Source organism: Dreissena polymorpha, chromosome 8, assembly GCF_020536995.1.
Source record: "Dreissena polymorpha isolate Duluth1 chromosome 8, UMN_Dpol_1.0, whole genome shotgun sequence".
In the NCBI taxonomy this organism is placed as follows: Eukaryota; Metazoa; Mollusca; class Bivalvia; order Myida; family Dreissenidae; genus Dreissena; species Dreissena polymorpha.
Window position 1 is genome coordinate 64,251,550 of NC_068362.1, and position 15,616 is coordinate 64,267,165.

At 34.5% G+C, this 15,616-nt stretch overlaps 1 protein-coding gene across 1 annotated transcript in view; it reads left to right on the forward strand.

The window, feature by feature from the left end:
• Window positions 1-15,616, forward strand: part of LOC127840592 (mitofusin-1-like) — a 74,987-nt gene that overhangs the window by 30,594 nt on the left and 28,777 nt on the right. Inside the window, exons 2-5 of the mRNA XM_052369001.1 lie at window positions 4,874-4,947; window positions 5,583-5,702; window positions 6,580-6,700; window positions 11,411-11,576. Of these exons, the coding sequence (XP_052224961.1) occupies window positions 4,923-4,947; window positions 5,583-5,702; window positions 6,580-6,700; window positions 11,411-11,576 (432 nt within the window). The 5' untranslated portion in view covers window positions 4,874-4,922. The remainder of the gene's footprint in view (window positions 1-4,873; window positions 4,948-5,582; window positions 5,703-6,579; window positions 6,701-11,410; window positions 11,577-15,616) is intronic.

Below are 15,616 nucleotides of genomic sequence, written 5' to 3' on the forward strand. Positions count from 1 at the left end.
TTTTATAATAATAATACATTCTTAAATACTTATACATTTTAAATATTGTTAAATTCTACTGCCACGCAATTAAGGTATTTAATGGATTGACAAAAGTAAGCTCCGCTATTACGTGTAAAGTTTCTACATTACTGGAGTCTACGAAACACCATCATCAACACAAGCAATCACACTAGGGTAAAAACTACTTTCGTTAAATAAATTTAATATATGCATTTATCATAAAATGTTATATTTTTTATCACTCCTTAATTTATTTCTATTAAAGGGATTTCAATATATACATGCAAAGACAGTTCAATTTGCATAATTATTATGCAGGGATTTCCATTTGTACGCTGAATTGTATTTATATTGTCATTCAACGTAAACGAAACGAAAATTCATTCAATGTTAAAGAAAATTACCACAATATTTAAAAAAAGCAATGTAATCCGCTTTTTAGGACTTTGCGCCTCTTACACAATCGATCGCTGATGAAAATGAAAACACTATCCACACCACATATAATTATAATAAAATTAATATATGTTTTATTAGTATTAAAATATAATTTATTCAAGTCTTATTATCAGGAAGAATACGGCTAATTTATTGTTTTGTCAGGAATTGTCAGTATTTAGTCTTTCGAACACGGTTAGTTTATCTGCTTAATTATAACTACCCGGTACTTCGTATTTTTATGAAGATGACATTTTATTTGTGAATATACATTTATTTGGAACCAAATATGATATAGTTGCGCTATTATTTAAGAGTTTTAATGTTTATTTCGGTTTTATTATCAAATTTATTCACTAAACAAAATCCCTTTATACATATTTTACATTCCTGTTACCAGTGTTTTTTGCCAACCAGTCAGTGCGCATGCGCGGAAAATCCCGAATGTAAACAATAACAATTAACTCGTATATAGAACAGAATATATATCTCATTATATATATATATATATATATATATATATATATATATATATATATATATATATATATATATATATATATATATATATATGAACACTGACAGCTAACAATTATTATAAATTGTTAACAGCTTGATTATCTATTGATAACATGAAAGCGGTGTCCAATAGTTAGGATGTATATGTACTTTCAGTGACTGTTTTAGTCTATCAGCCAGATGGGTTGGGGTGTACCACTCAGGGGGGCAAAACAACACCTATCTTACTTGATTGTATACTCAATATTAAGAAACAAAATGTGTGATAACAATCTCAGTTGGGCAGCTATAAGTTATTATTGAGCTGTTTCTATGGCAACCGTCAGGCTTTGACTAAATAGCTAGTTTAGCTAGTAAAATTCTTAAATATTTCTTCAAAATTGGTTTTAGAAAAATAGTTTGGTGTTAAAATGAAGATTATGATTATTGCCTAGTATGATCTGCAGTTTAATATGCAAATTAGTACATTTGCATATGCATGAATATTAATGAGATTGCAAGAAAAGTTCCTAAAAACCAGCGAGCCTCCAAAATAGTAGGGTCAATATATGAAAAAAGAACTTCAACCACCAACAAATTGCTACAAAAAGTATTTTAACTGAACCTGGTAGGGTAGAAGTTTCTTTAAAGCATATCAAAAGTTTACCAAAATCGGACCTCCGGAAAGTGTTTTTATTCAAGATGGCGGCTAAGATGGCCGCCAATACATATTAATGATCATAACCATGTAACTATACAATCAAATTTGATGAATTTGGTGTCTATTCCTAAGTTTCAAGTGGCAAAGAACACATAAAGGTCATTAGACATTGTTTAAGTGTACAATAGTACTCACAAATCCAACATGGCGTCGAAAATGGCCTCCAAACTGGCCGCCAAAACCTATAAATGATCATAACTATGTAAATAACCACTCAAATTTGATTATTTTGGTGGATATACGTAGGTTTCAAGGGGCAAAGAACAAATTAAGATTATCAGACATTGTTTAAATTTGCTATATTACAAAAAAATACAACACGGCGTCCGAAATGGCCGCCAAGATGGCCACCAAAACCTATTAATGATTATAACTATGTAACTATCCACTCAGATTAGATGATTTTGTTGTCTATACCGACATTTCGATTGTCAGACATAGTTTAAGTTTATTATGTTACACAGAAATCTCACATGGCGTCCAATGACACAATACGAAGGACCGCAAGTCCATTACTTTTGACGTGTGTTGTTATGTGAAACGCCATTGTTTGGACCTGCCGCAATTTCTGGATTTTGACAAGAGGATCGATATTTTTCAGCTTCAGGCAACACTGAATTGGCAGGGAATGATGCATATCTTGCATCAGCAAAGCCAGTACCCTGGGCTGTTGTCAGTCAAATTCTTTCCTATGATTAATATGTACAATGGGGACAAAGCGTGCATTCTGTCAACATTAGTCTTAGTTTGAAACCTTGCCACAACCTTAACACCATTGTTACGTTTGACCAACCCTTGTATTGGAAAGCTGCCGAAATCATCATTGATGCGCCACAAAGTAGTTGAAAATGTTGTTCAGAATTTGGGATGTTTCATAAACGTATGAACTTGCGGGGGAGGGGCAAAGGATCCCTTACGTAAGAAACCGCTCTCAAAAACATACTTGAGGCTGTCTATTGAGAAATGCTAGTGTGCACATTGTGACACGAAAAGGTGTCCAGAGGGCTTCACGGGACCATCTTCTGGTTGAAAATTGCATACACAGCCAGCTTTCAGCCGAAATGGCCAAGGAAGATCCAGACATTCAGATGCTCCTGGATCATGCCAAGGTTTTGTACTGTTCCCTTTTGAGGGACAAAACGACGCAAGCAGATTATATATTATGCGATTTTGATCAAACTAGAGAGGGCTACAGAGAAGTAGAAACATGAAATTGCCCAGACCTCAAAGACAAACATAGTATGGCTGAATTATTAGCTTAAAATAAACAATTCAAGGGTGTTGATTAAAGCCGTGAAAATCGTTGCGCAATTGATGAAGATATGGCTGTTCAAAGCTGTTTTGGGGTGCGTTTGAGTTGCATACCTTATTATATATATATTTGATAGTGATTTTTTTCATTAAAGTTAATTGTTTGTTATAATATGATTATTTATCATTCAAAATGATGTTTTCACTTATTAATATCATAGCCACACGCTAACCACCTGTGATCCTATCATGAAGTCATGTGCTGGTTCACTCTCTCTTCCAAATGTCGTAAATTGGATTTTATGATTATTCATCTCCTTAGTGATAAGCTCAATTCGATTGAAGTGTTTCTTGTCTCCTAAACAATTGCATTTTACATAACAACCATCAGGTTTGAGATACAAGTTATGGACTTGTGGTCCTTCGTATTGTGTTGATGGCCATTTGGACGCCGTGTTCGATTTCTGTGTAACATAATTAGCTTTCATTTTGTCTGATGATATAAATGTGATATTAATGTGTTGTTTGCTCTCTGAAACCTGGGTATATACACCAAATTCATCAAATGTGAGTGGATAGTTACATAGTTATATTTTATGATCATAAATATGTTTTGGCGGCCATCTTGGCGACCATTTTGGACGCTGTGTTGGATTTGTGTGTAATATAATAAACTTAACCAATGTCTGATGATCTTAATGTATTCTTAACCCTCCGAAACCTATGTATAGACACCAAGAGCGTCAAATTTGAGGGGATAGTAACATAGTTATGATCATTTTATAGGTTTTGGCGACCATCTTAATTCTTTGCGGCCATCTTGGCGGCCATTTAGGACGCCATGTTAAATTTCTTTCTAACATAATTAACCTACACTTTGTCTGATAATATTAATGTGTTCTTTGCCCCCTGAAACCTGGGTATAGACACCAAATGCATCAAATTTAAGTTGATAATTACATAGTTATGATCATAAATAGGTTTTGGCGGCCATCTTGGCGGCCATTTTCGACGCCATGTTGAATGTGTGTGTACTAAATTTAACTTAAACAATTTCTGATGATCATTGTGTGTTCATTGCCCCTTGAAACCTAGGTATAGACACCAAACTCACTAAATTTGATTGGATAGTTACATAGTTATGATCATTAATAGGTCTTGGCGGCCATCTTGAAAAAATATTTTTACGGAGGTCCGATTGTGGTAAAATTTTAATATGTTTTTAAGGACCTTCTACCCTACCAGTATCAGTTAAAATACGTTTTGTAGCAATTTTTGGGGGGTCAAAGTGTATATTGACCCTACTTCGGTTCAATTTCTCCCAGACAATTTATGAAAATTAAGCTGATCGAGGCCCCATCTTCAAAGGAGAAAAAAATACCAAAAGCTGACAGTACCAGACTGTTATCAACCATTTTCATATGTACTGGCATGAATCTTCCAAGATATATAGGTGTAGTTTTGCCCCCCTTACTGGTACACCCCACCTCAATTTTGGGTTCTTGGCAGTAGGACTATTTAATGTAAATTCAATAACTTAAAAGGATAGAATAGCTGTGTATATTTATAGTATGCCGATTGCTAAGTTAACATGTTCAATGAAATATGATCCCGTCTAAAAATAATTGATAGTAAAATATCAATTGAATTATATATATAATTACTGATTAAACCGTCATTCGTTAAAATAAATACAGAAATGCAAATATATAGTGAAATGGGTAAACATCTAAATAATAACATAACCATATCTTCATTAGTAATTGGTTAAAAGTAATGCATGCATCAAATAACATTATTTTTTTCAAGACAAAAATGAGAAGACATTTCATTGAACGAATCAATATTTAACGTTACCTGAAAGTATCTTATTATCAAAAAATATCAGTCAAATACGGATGTTATTTATCGTGATGCCAAACGAAAATTTAAAATTAGATTTTGTCTCATTATATTATTCAGATTACTCAGATGCTTGAAGAAAGGACTATCGTGCAGCTTCTATCAATGAATGAACATGGACAGTAATCGTAGAGGTAAGCATTAAATGGAAGCATTGTAAGACTTAAGTTATCATTTCTTTTTGTTACGCCTATTGCTAGGGAGATCCTTCATTAAGCTTACGCTAGACAAATATTCCTGGGTTAGCTTATTTAAGAAAAAACAACGCAAGAACAAAAGAAGAATATTTAGCTGTGCAGATAGACAGGACTTACTGGTTTTATATGTCGAGCCAAAATTGTAGCGTGAAACATATTGGACAGCCTTTTACATAAGTAGTTACGAACTAAAAAGGTTTAGTCAATTTGCATATGTCAGAATGTTAATAACATAACATCTTGTGTTAAAAATAATGCTTTCTATAAAGGTTTTAATCTGAGTGAAGCAACCACGATAACATTTGGGGAAGAAATTTAAGTATAACATTCGAACATACAATGAATTAATTCGTGGTCATTCAAGACGGGTTTAATGAACCGGCTCACGTTAGAAATAGTTCTTGCAATCCAGTACATTTAAAACCAATTTTGTTTAACATCGTGAGTTCAGAAGTTGGCCTGCGCCAAACGAAGCTTTTTCGCCAATTTTGAGGTTTAATTTTCGGAGAAAACTTAAATAAATGCCTAAATACAGTTAGATACTGAATTACTAAACACAGTATGTTTGACAGTACTTATGGATGCTGGATCAAGCGACCCTCTTCAATGGTTTGCACAAGCGCAGCAATCAATCAAGGTGAATTTCACAGAGCTGCTGGAAATCATCGATTATTCCGACACATTAATTAAAGGTAGACATCTCTGGTGTAAGATTGTTGTATTAGTTTGTGATTTTATATGAGTGTTATAAATTATCTTTTTTATAAAATAATTGCAGCTGAAACCTTATCATTATAATTATACTTCATGCATTTAATTGTAAATATATATTAATTTTGAAATATATTTGTTTGTTATTAAGTTTGCTTTATCTCGTTTATCAAAGATATATATATCAGACGAGTAATTGTTAATGGAGGTGGATGTGTTATGGTCAGCGTTACCAAAAATAAAAAAAACGGGTTTTGTTCAAATTATCGAGATAAAAAATGAGCACTTGCGCTCATAAGTATACACTGTCCCTTAAACAGTCATCTTGGAAGTCATGGTGTAGGTGATCGTTATGCAAATTCAAATATTTTGGTAGGAGTCACGGAAAACGATGTAACGTTAGTATACTTGCTATGCTCCACTTTCTTTGCAAATATTATTCTCAAATAATTTGTTTTGAAATAATGTACATATGGGACTTGATCCTCTGATTGTCTTATTAGATTTGCGACTCACTAAATTATGTTTGTAATATTTTATTTTGGCGTCATATTTAGAGCCTTTCTTTTTCATTTTCTTCCGATACGTTTATTAATTAAAATCGTTTCAGGAGATCGTTTGGTTTGTAATTAATTCTGGGGGATGTATGAGGCCCGGTGGCCGGTGGTCCAAGTTGGAACTATCGTATGTTGAAAGTTGGTGTCCTTTTCAAAATGAGTAAATAAGAACAAAACGTTATTTCCCGATATAGTTTCTGGATAGTTTGCTTTTCTTAATAAGTCGGATATTGCAACTGACTTTTTTCATTCCATTGAATTTTTATTTTTTGTAATCAAACTTTGAGAATATCAACAATAGGTAGCGGGGAACACATTGATATGGGTGAATGTCAACATAAAGTGACGGACCACCGGCAGAAAGTGTGCAGAGTCATGGAGGTGCTGGCCAGAGATCACATGAAGGTTGCCTTTTTTGGCGTGTACGTGTTTCTTTTTTTCCTTTTAGCTTTATACGTGTACTTGTTTTCTTAATATGGTGTACAATATATATCTCTTTAATAACCTTGGTTGAACTGAAACGTGAAAGACGACAGACCTGTTGAAATTCATCTTTGTATGTCTTAATGCCGCGTAATTGAGATTGTCACATAGTGCCTAAGATATATTACTAAGAATAGTAAAAAATCTTTATTTGTTTTGCATCAAGTTCAATATTGTATCTGCTTAAATAGATATGCAAACAGACGCCAAAAGATTAGATCGCCAGAAAATATTGTAAATTCTAATAATAGACACAACTCAGCTACGTAATGAACGAACGGATACATGACTTGCGATGCAAGATGGCAAGTGCATATAGTATCTTCTAATTAACGCTAACCTAGAAGAGGAGAATGTATCTAGTTAATTGCCCATTGCTCGTTTTGCTGATAAGTCAAAATTTGGTGTAACAAAACGTATATGTGGGGCATAATTTAACAAATATAATGCTCGAAATTCTTATCAACATACAATCTTCATAAGGCTGTCACACCTAGATTATCATTTCATTGCCTCGAGTATAATACGTCAATAAGTGTCGGACACTCATCGGTCCATTCCGTACACATTCGCTATGTGTCCGGACATTTATCGGTCAATTCCGTTTGTATTCGTTATGCGTCCGTTGCATAAGTCATATTTACATGGCAGTTGTTGGACACGTCACTTTGCACACGGCCAGTCAGAATTTGCAAACGTTACAATCAACTGTTTCAGTGTTTATATCTGTATTTTAACTAATGCCTCGGTCACACTATCACGATTCAGAGCTACGAATGAGCTACGATTCAATCGGCTACGAATGACTACGAAATTGTCAAAATTCGTAGGACGTTACGATTTCAGTACGGAGCACAACGAAATTACCATCAAAATGTTGGAAAACGAACAAGAAAAGGTACGGACTGCTACTAATCGACGCGATTTAGTACGGAGCGCCACGAATCGGGACGATCAAACTACGAATCCGCCACGGTCTGGTAAGATTAAGTACGATGCTACGCGAATCAGTACGATCTAACTACGGATCCGCTACGGTCTAATACGGGTAAGTATGAACTAGGACGGTCCGCTACGAAGCAGTGGAAATTGCGACGGACAGGTAGGAACGAACTACGCTTGAATATTGCGCCCACAGCCTCTTGTATTGTCATACACAGAATGCCTCCCAAAAAGAGAACATGCAAGCGACAGCAACAGCGCGTAATAGAAATAATGGAATCAGCCGCTCTGGGGAAGAGTTTACCTCCTCCATCCAAAACTATAGATTATGCTAAGGAAAGTATGATTAATTTTGTATTTTATTATGTCGGCTATTAATTTAACAATTATTAAATCACGACAAAAGAGAGCAAGATTCAAAAGGCATATGAGGCAGACACTTACCTGCAAATAAAAAAAATAAATAAAAAAAATGTATTACTAGTAAGTTCAAATTTTAATATTTTTAAAATACGTAACCTTTAGCACAAAGCTATACTAGTTATACGATATTGAATCATTATTACGACCTCTGTGCATATCGTCAAGCCGCTCGACTACGGTCTCTGCATTTTGTGCCATATCAATATCCAAGTGTAACACATTTATCGCAAACGTAATTTGCTGGCGGTTCATGATTGTCAACTCAACAAATGCAAGTACGATTGCTTTATAATTTCAATGATATATTTCAAGCAATTTATTGTAGTGGACCGTACATGTCCGTACTGTTTCGTGCTGAAATGTAGTACATCGTACAAGATCGTCCAAATTCCTGTCTGTCCGTGGTACAACGTACTGGAACCGTGTTTTTCCGTAGTATACCCGTGGAATAATCGTAGCTAATACGTAGCGTAACCGTTCCGCTCCGTAGTTTTTCGTATCAATGCGTAGAAGTCATTGAAAATCTTTGGGCCTACGAAAAGGTACGGACGACTACGGTGTCGTTACGAACTAGTACGGATCAGTACGGTTTAGGACGGACTGCTCCGGATATGCTACGGTCGATACATTCGTAGCAATTGTTTGAACATGTTCAAAATTTGTCAAGAGTCGCTACGGACATCAAAAAACTACTACGACTGATCACGGATCAAGTACGGAGAGCCACGGTCCAGTAAGGATAGCTACAAACTGTGCCGAAAAGTATTCGTAGCTCGTTCGTAGCTCTGATTCGTGACAGTGTGACCGAGGCTTAAGGTAGCGCACCCCTAATGGTCACATATCCAAATATGATTTAATTAATTATTTTTCTAATCAGCATCATTTCACTAAACTACATGCAAATTTGTACGTAGGCTTTCCATGCTTAAAAAAAAATATATTCCGATTTTTACAAAACCACCCTCACGCTCGGCTGTTGTCCGGTTTATTTTCACCCCTGGGGTATATACAAGTTCCATAATTCATTCAAATTTCCAAATATGGGCATGCAGTTGATGTGTACAGATGCAGTAAAGGTGTTTAAATTTAAACAAGATGAAATAAGTATTTTTTTACAGACATTTATTTTTTACAAATTTTTATCTATGGAAAAGCGCCATGAAATGTAAGTGATTTCAGCAAAATAAAAATTGGGTCGGTTAAAAAAACAAAGTGTCATAAAATTCAAATAGTATTATTTAAGTTATATTTTAAACTATTTTTTTTTTTTATAGAAACACTATATACAGCAAAATACCAAGAAATAGACAGATTTACCGTTTACTTTTTGAAATAAAAATAAAAATGCAACATGCATCATTCGTATTTTCAGCAGTAAATTACCGAATTTAGCCATAAAGTTGTTTTAATTTTAAAAATTGAAGGATGTGCATACACTTTTCAAAATATTTAAGAAATAATATTTTTCTATCATGGTTTGTTGTCGAATAACCCACAGTAAGGAGTATAGATGCGTAGGAATTAAATCACGAGTGCGAAGCACGAGTGATTTGATAACACGCATCTATACAACTTACGGTGGGTTATTCGACAACAAACCATCATAGAAAAATATTATTTCGATTCTAACACGATTCTGATTGATTTGGTCCATGCTTTAGGACTCGAACTATATTTTTCAATACTCCGCCCATCTTAGTGAAAGTTCACTTTTTAGTGACGTCATTGAATTGTACAAACATATGACGTCGTTTTCATTCATAAATATTTTGCAAATGACGTCACTTTCATTGAAAACAACAATCGTAGAAACTTAATGACGTCACGTGTCTTGATGCTACTGAAAAGCTGACATGCTATACATGTTTTCTGAATTACGTTTCCTGACAAATTATATTTTTTGTAGGCGTGGTTATGCCACTTATCACCAAATATACAATTTGTTGTTTCATTACATTTATATACATGCTACGTTTATTACATTTCTTTAAGAGCGGGTTTTAGCACGTGCATTTTACTGCATTATTTTCTTTATTTATTCGGAACTATTTTCGAAACATTAAGCTCCGCCCATAAGTTATTGCAGAATAACCCATACTTGATTTCCTTCTTTGTCTATAGAAAACGAGTCGCGTGCCGTGTTAGAATTAACAATAAACATAGCTTATATGCTATATTAAATCAAATTACGTTAGAAAAGAAATAAAACGCGTCGCAAAAAGTATGCGATGTCGGCAGATTTCGAACCTGCGCGGGAAGATCCCAAAAGATTTCTTGTCCATCGCCTTAACCACTCGGCCGCGACAACTTCACATCAGTGCAGCTTTAAATTAGATATCCATAAGTAAACAGGTAAAAAGGCTCGTCGATCTTTGAAGAAATCGCGAAATCGTATTTTTCAGATGATAATTGGATCAAAGTCAATATCTATAGTGAAAGTAATGTATTCTTAATGAATTAGGTAAACACATATCAAAATTCGAAGTTTGAAAAATGCATCTCTCGGAAATAACCGATCATTGAAGATCGGCAATGATCGTAAAATAAATCGCGGGAAATCATAAGAGGTGCGCTACCTTACGGTTACTAGGCAGTAACAACTGGGCGTAACGGTCGCACAACTTCTTGTGTCGCAGGGCGGCCCCAGCCGTTACGCCGCATATAGCTTGTAGTTAAGAATATTTCACAAACGTTGGAAAACATTGTGTTTAGATGTATAAGCAAACATAAAACGCAAAGAAAATTGAATTGGAGTTGTGTACATGTATTGAGTTTCAAAGACTAGGTGACACAGTGTATGCATGACGCCCATTGATTGTTGTGTAATTTCATGTAAATGGCGGTTTAGTATCCATATACGTCCTTTGCATACATCATATTATGTCGCTACCTTTGAACACGTGATTTTGCACACATTCCCGCCAGAATTTACACATGTTACAGTCGACTGGTTCATTTTGTTTATTTTTTGTTCACTGAGCAGTACCGCGAACACGGTCGGATATTGCGGTCATACAATTTGTTATGGGGCCGATAGGACGCTGCATATAGCTTGTAGTTCAGAATAGCTAACGAACATTGGAACGTTGTGTTAGAATTAAATCAATAGAAATAAATCGCTGCTTAAATCATAGATACTGGCTTTAAATAACCGTGGAAATAATGTTATGAGAAATTCTCGCACATTTTATATAGCCGTTTCTTGGATTAGAACTCCAAAGATGAAAATACGACAGATCAGAAGCATCTATAGATACATTAATAAAGTACCACCCCTACCATAGGACGTCAAGCGGGAAGAGTACAGTGATCAACGCCATGTTGAGCGAGAACGTCCTGCCGTGTGGAATGGCACACAGGACTCACCGCATCCTGCAAATCGAGGGCTCCGACTCCGAAAAGGTCATTGTCCTGACAGAAAGGGAACCAGACACGCCTAAGAGTATAGAGGTAGGGCTACTGGAAATTGTGATTTTTTTTACAAAGCATCTTCAGATGTAACCTTCATATTTGGTATGCATGTGCATAAGATCAAGGCTTTTCCATACGCACAAAAATGTTGACCCCTTTAACCTAGACCTTAGGGTCCGTGTTTAAGTTTCGAAAAAAACATTGTTCGGGGGCATATGTCTTCCGATGGAGACAGCTCTTGTTTGCATTTTGAGTTGCGTATAATTCTTTTTTTTCCGGACGTGTCACGTATTTTTACGGCTGACACACATGCTAACCGATATTGTTTTAATAAAGGACATTTGACAATGATTGTTTATTATATTAACCTAAATGCAAGGGACCGATTTTGCTGGCAATTCAGAAGGGTCAGTGTCCGGGGTTATAAATTTTCCGGAGGACATTTGACGCTAATACTGAGCATATATCTGGGGGATATGTCAAACATTCAATTATCGCATCGCTTCATTGGTCAGACGATGAAGATCGAACGCCAATATGAAACCCTGTATGAGGGTGTCAAATACTTTCAGTTGTTTATTTCATGAAAAGGATTGATGTAATAAATACTTCTCAAACACACAATTATTAACTACAGTATCTTGAAATTAATTAGATTATGTGAACAGTATAATTGCAAATAATCATGTCACCGCTTTAATTATTTCAAGCACGCTCCGTAAAATCTGTAAACAAATACGGTCTTGTAAGTACAGGTAAAGTGCGCTATATATCCTCATTTGGGTAGAACGATCTCTTGATAATGACGTAGTTTATATGCGTTAATCTAACATTAGTATCACAACGAGAAGACATCATTGCCTACCTTGTTTACCTTGTTTTCAAACAGACGTAGAAATAACTATTACACGATCTTGAGTTTTTAATACCATCAATAACATAGATGAGGATATTACACACGTTTAAGTTGTGTTCATGGCATCTGAGATTTTACCAGATAAAAATTCATCCTAACATTACCCACACAGTTTATGCCAAAGCATATTTAAGAAACAAAATAAAATAGATGTTTAATTCAATTCGCAATGAACTCTTTGTATTAATTATCGGAATAAATAATATTTTTAAAAGTTGTTTACAATTTAGTGAAGAAACAAACACTACTCCTCAGTATGAATAACTGCTAAAGTTGTGTAGCAATTGTGAACTTGACGATGTACATTGCGCAAGTCAAAATAAAGTCACATTATCTGTCTTTTTGCTGCTCTACAAATGCCTCTGATTGAGAAAAACTTCAAAGATGTTTTGAGAACTTTCTCCTTCATAATGAAATCCTATTATTGGCGAACAACACTGTTTGATAGGTGTCGTTATATATCGTATAAATGCCCTGATATTATTTGTTAAAAAATTAGCTAGATTGATAAATCTTGATAGAATTTCATGTAGGGCATATTTAAAGCTTTCTGCGTTTTGGTTATATTTTCAAAACTCATAAGTTGACAAGAAAACATTAAGCAATGATCATAAAATGTACATCCATTGTATTTTAGACGTGTTTATTTTTCGTTTTAGTATCCCACTTTTATTTTCAAATGAATATTTTACTCAGTAAACCCATTGCAAAACTATCCAATATTTGCTTTCATGTTTGGAAAAAGCGAAACGTATAAACGGTGAATTAACATCACTAATAAAACAAAATGAACATTATCATTTTATTTATGGTTTCAAACATGTATTTGTCAATCAAAATCAAAATGCTTCTATACGTGGAAAATATGTGTATTACTAACAGAGCGTTTAAATAATGGTAATCACTTTATGGTCTGAATGGCAAGTGGTAACGTGCGAGATTTTTAATTCAAATGTTCCTGTTTCGAACATTTTATATTGATTAAAGAAAACATGCTGTAATTGTGTTAAGTTCAGTACACACTGTATAAAATATATATAGTGTAGCTATCATACTCACCCCGGCGTCGGCGTTAGCGTTAGCGTTAGTGTTAGCGTTAGCGTCTGCGTATGTTAAAGTTTTCGTACTACCCCAAATATTTTCTTTGTCCCTTGACATATTGCTTTCAAATTTTGCATACTTGTTTAACAACATGACCCCAATATATAAACAAGAGCAGACAACTCTATCAAGCATTTTGTCATAATTATGGCCCCTTTTCCACTTAGAATTTGCAGGACATGTTAAATTTTTTGTACTACCCCATTTATTTTCATTGTCCCTTGACATATTGCTTTCATATTTTGCATACTTGTTTACCAACATCACCCCAACCTATAAACAAGAGCTGACAACTCTATCAAGCATTTTTCATAATTATTGCCCCTTTTATACTTAGATTATGCATATTATTGATAAATATATGTTAATGTTTGCGTACTACCCAAATATTTCATATATCCTTTGACATATTGCTTTAATATGTTGCATACTTGTTTACCAACATGACCCCAACCTATAAACAAGAGAAGACCACTGTATCAAGCATTTTGACATAATTATGGCCCCTTTTGCATTTAGATAATTGAACATTTTGCTTCCCTTCCCCACCCCCCAACCTCCCCCCCACATTTTTTTTGTTGTTTTCAAAACATCATCTTATAAATTACCACACCCCACATTATACCCCCCTCTCACCCCCTACCCCCCATTCCCCTTAATTTGTTTTTTAAACATCACCTAATAAATTACCACACCCCACATTATACCCCGCTCTCACCCCCTACCCCCCTACCCCCCCCCCAAAAAAAAAAAATAAATAATTTGTTTTCCTTTTTTATTTTGGAAAGATCGTTTAAAAAATTATTAAATGTGAACAATTTCCCCATGATGGCTTACGTTATACTGTCAAGCACTCGAATAGTCGAGCGCGCTGTCTTCTGACAGCTCTTGTTAGTCTACCCTGTATGTTTCCTTCAACAATCGATGACACACGTTTCAGACCGCAATCTATAGGTAGTGTGTCAGGCTTCCGATTACTGAATAATAGTTATTGATTAACTTTTTTTGTAACGTAATCTTTCGGAATAATCCTGTATTAGCATAGTGCGCGTATTCATTTCGATTATCAAGCAGCTAGTAGAGTCTCGATCTCACCGTGGTTCCGTCCGACAATCAGCAATTATAATTATTCAACATAATGTGCCCCCTTTTTATAGAACGTCAAACATCTAAAATACTTTATTAGTTGTACGTTCATAGTTATTTCAGTAAAATACGCAGCTCACTGTTTAATATTGTATTTCTTGTATTTCGGTCTTACAAAGAAATTTGATCGTTTCTTCAATCTGCAATGTTCATATAATCTCACGCCATATAAGTTGTTTTACACTGTACTTATTTTTATTTCAGAAACAAAAAACATTTATCAACATGGTACTAGTTCTTGTCAGTTATCAGGCAGAAAAGTTCACTTATTTATCGTGATCACCTGCAAGCACTCTAAAAATTTTTGTCCCTTTTGAATCATGAACAACCTTCAATTGATAGTGGATGTTCTCCTCAGTTATAAGTAGACCATCGACTAATTGATGTGGTCGATAAGAATTGTACGTTTTTGATGTTCACAATTTTTTTCGACTTAAATAACAATTTAAAATGTTAAATCAAAGCAAAATCATTTTACGGTGTCTCCAAGTGTTCTGTGGTGTTTGATTATGTATTCATACGACGCATGGACAAACAATGTGCTTTTTGTATAAATTGGTATATGTCACATAAAAATATTATAGGCAAATCTTTCAGTTGTCTTTAAATAATTGTTTCAAACATTTGAACTATGATGTCATTATTGATAACAATGGTTTAAATCAACCTTTATTTATTTTTTTCCTTTTGCAAGTTTTATCTCAATTGCGTTGTTCTAATAAAGAGCATTTTGAATAATGAACGTGCTATCGTATATGCTTGGTCGTGTTCCATACATTTAGCAACAAAGAGAACCATCATGACAAATACATGGCGTTTGTTCTAAATTCTGTGTTAAACATTTTACATTGTAAATAATTATTTTCAAACAATTAAAAAAAATAAACTCGTGTTAGTTCATCCCATCAAGCAGTTG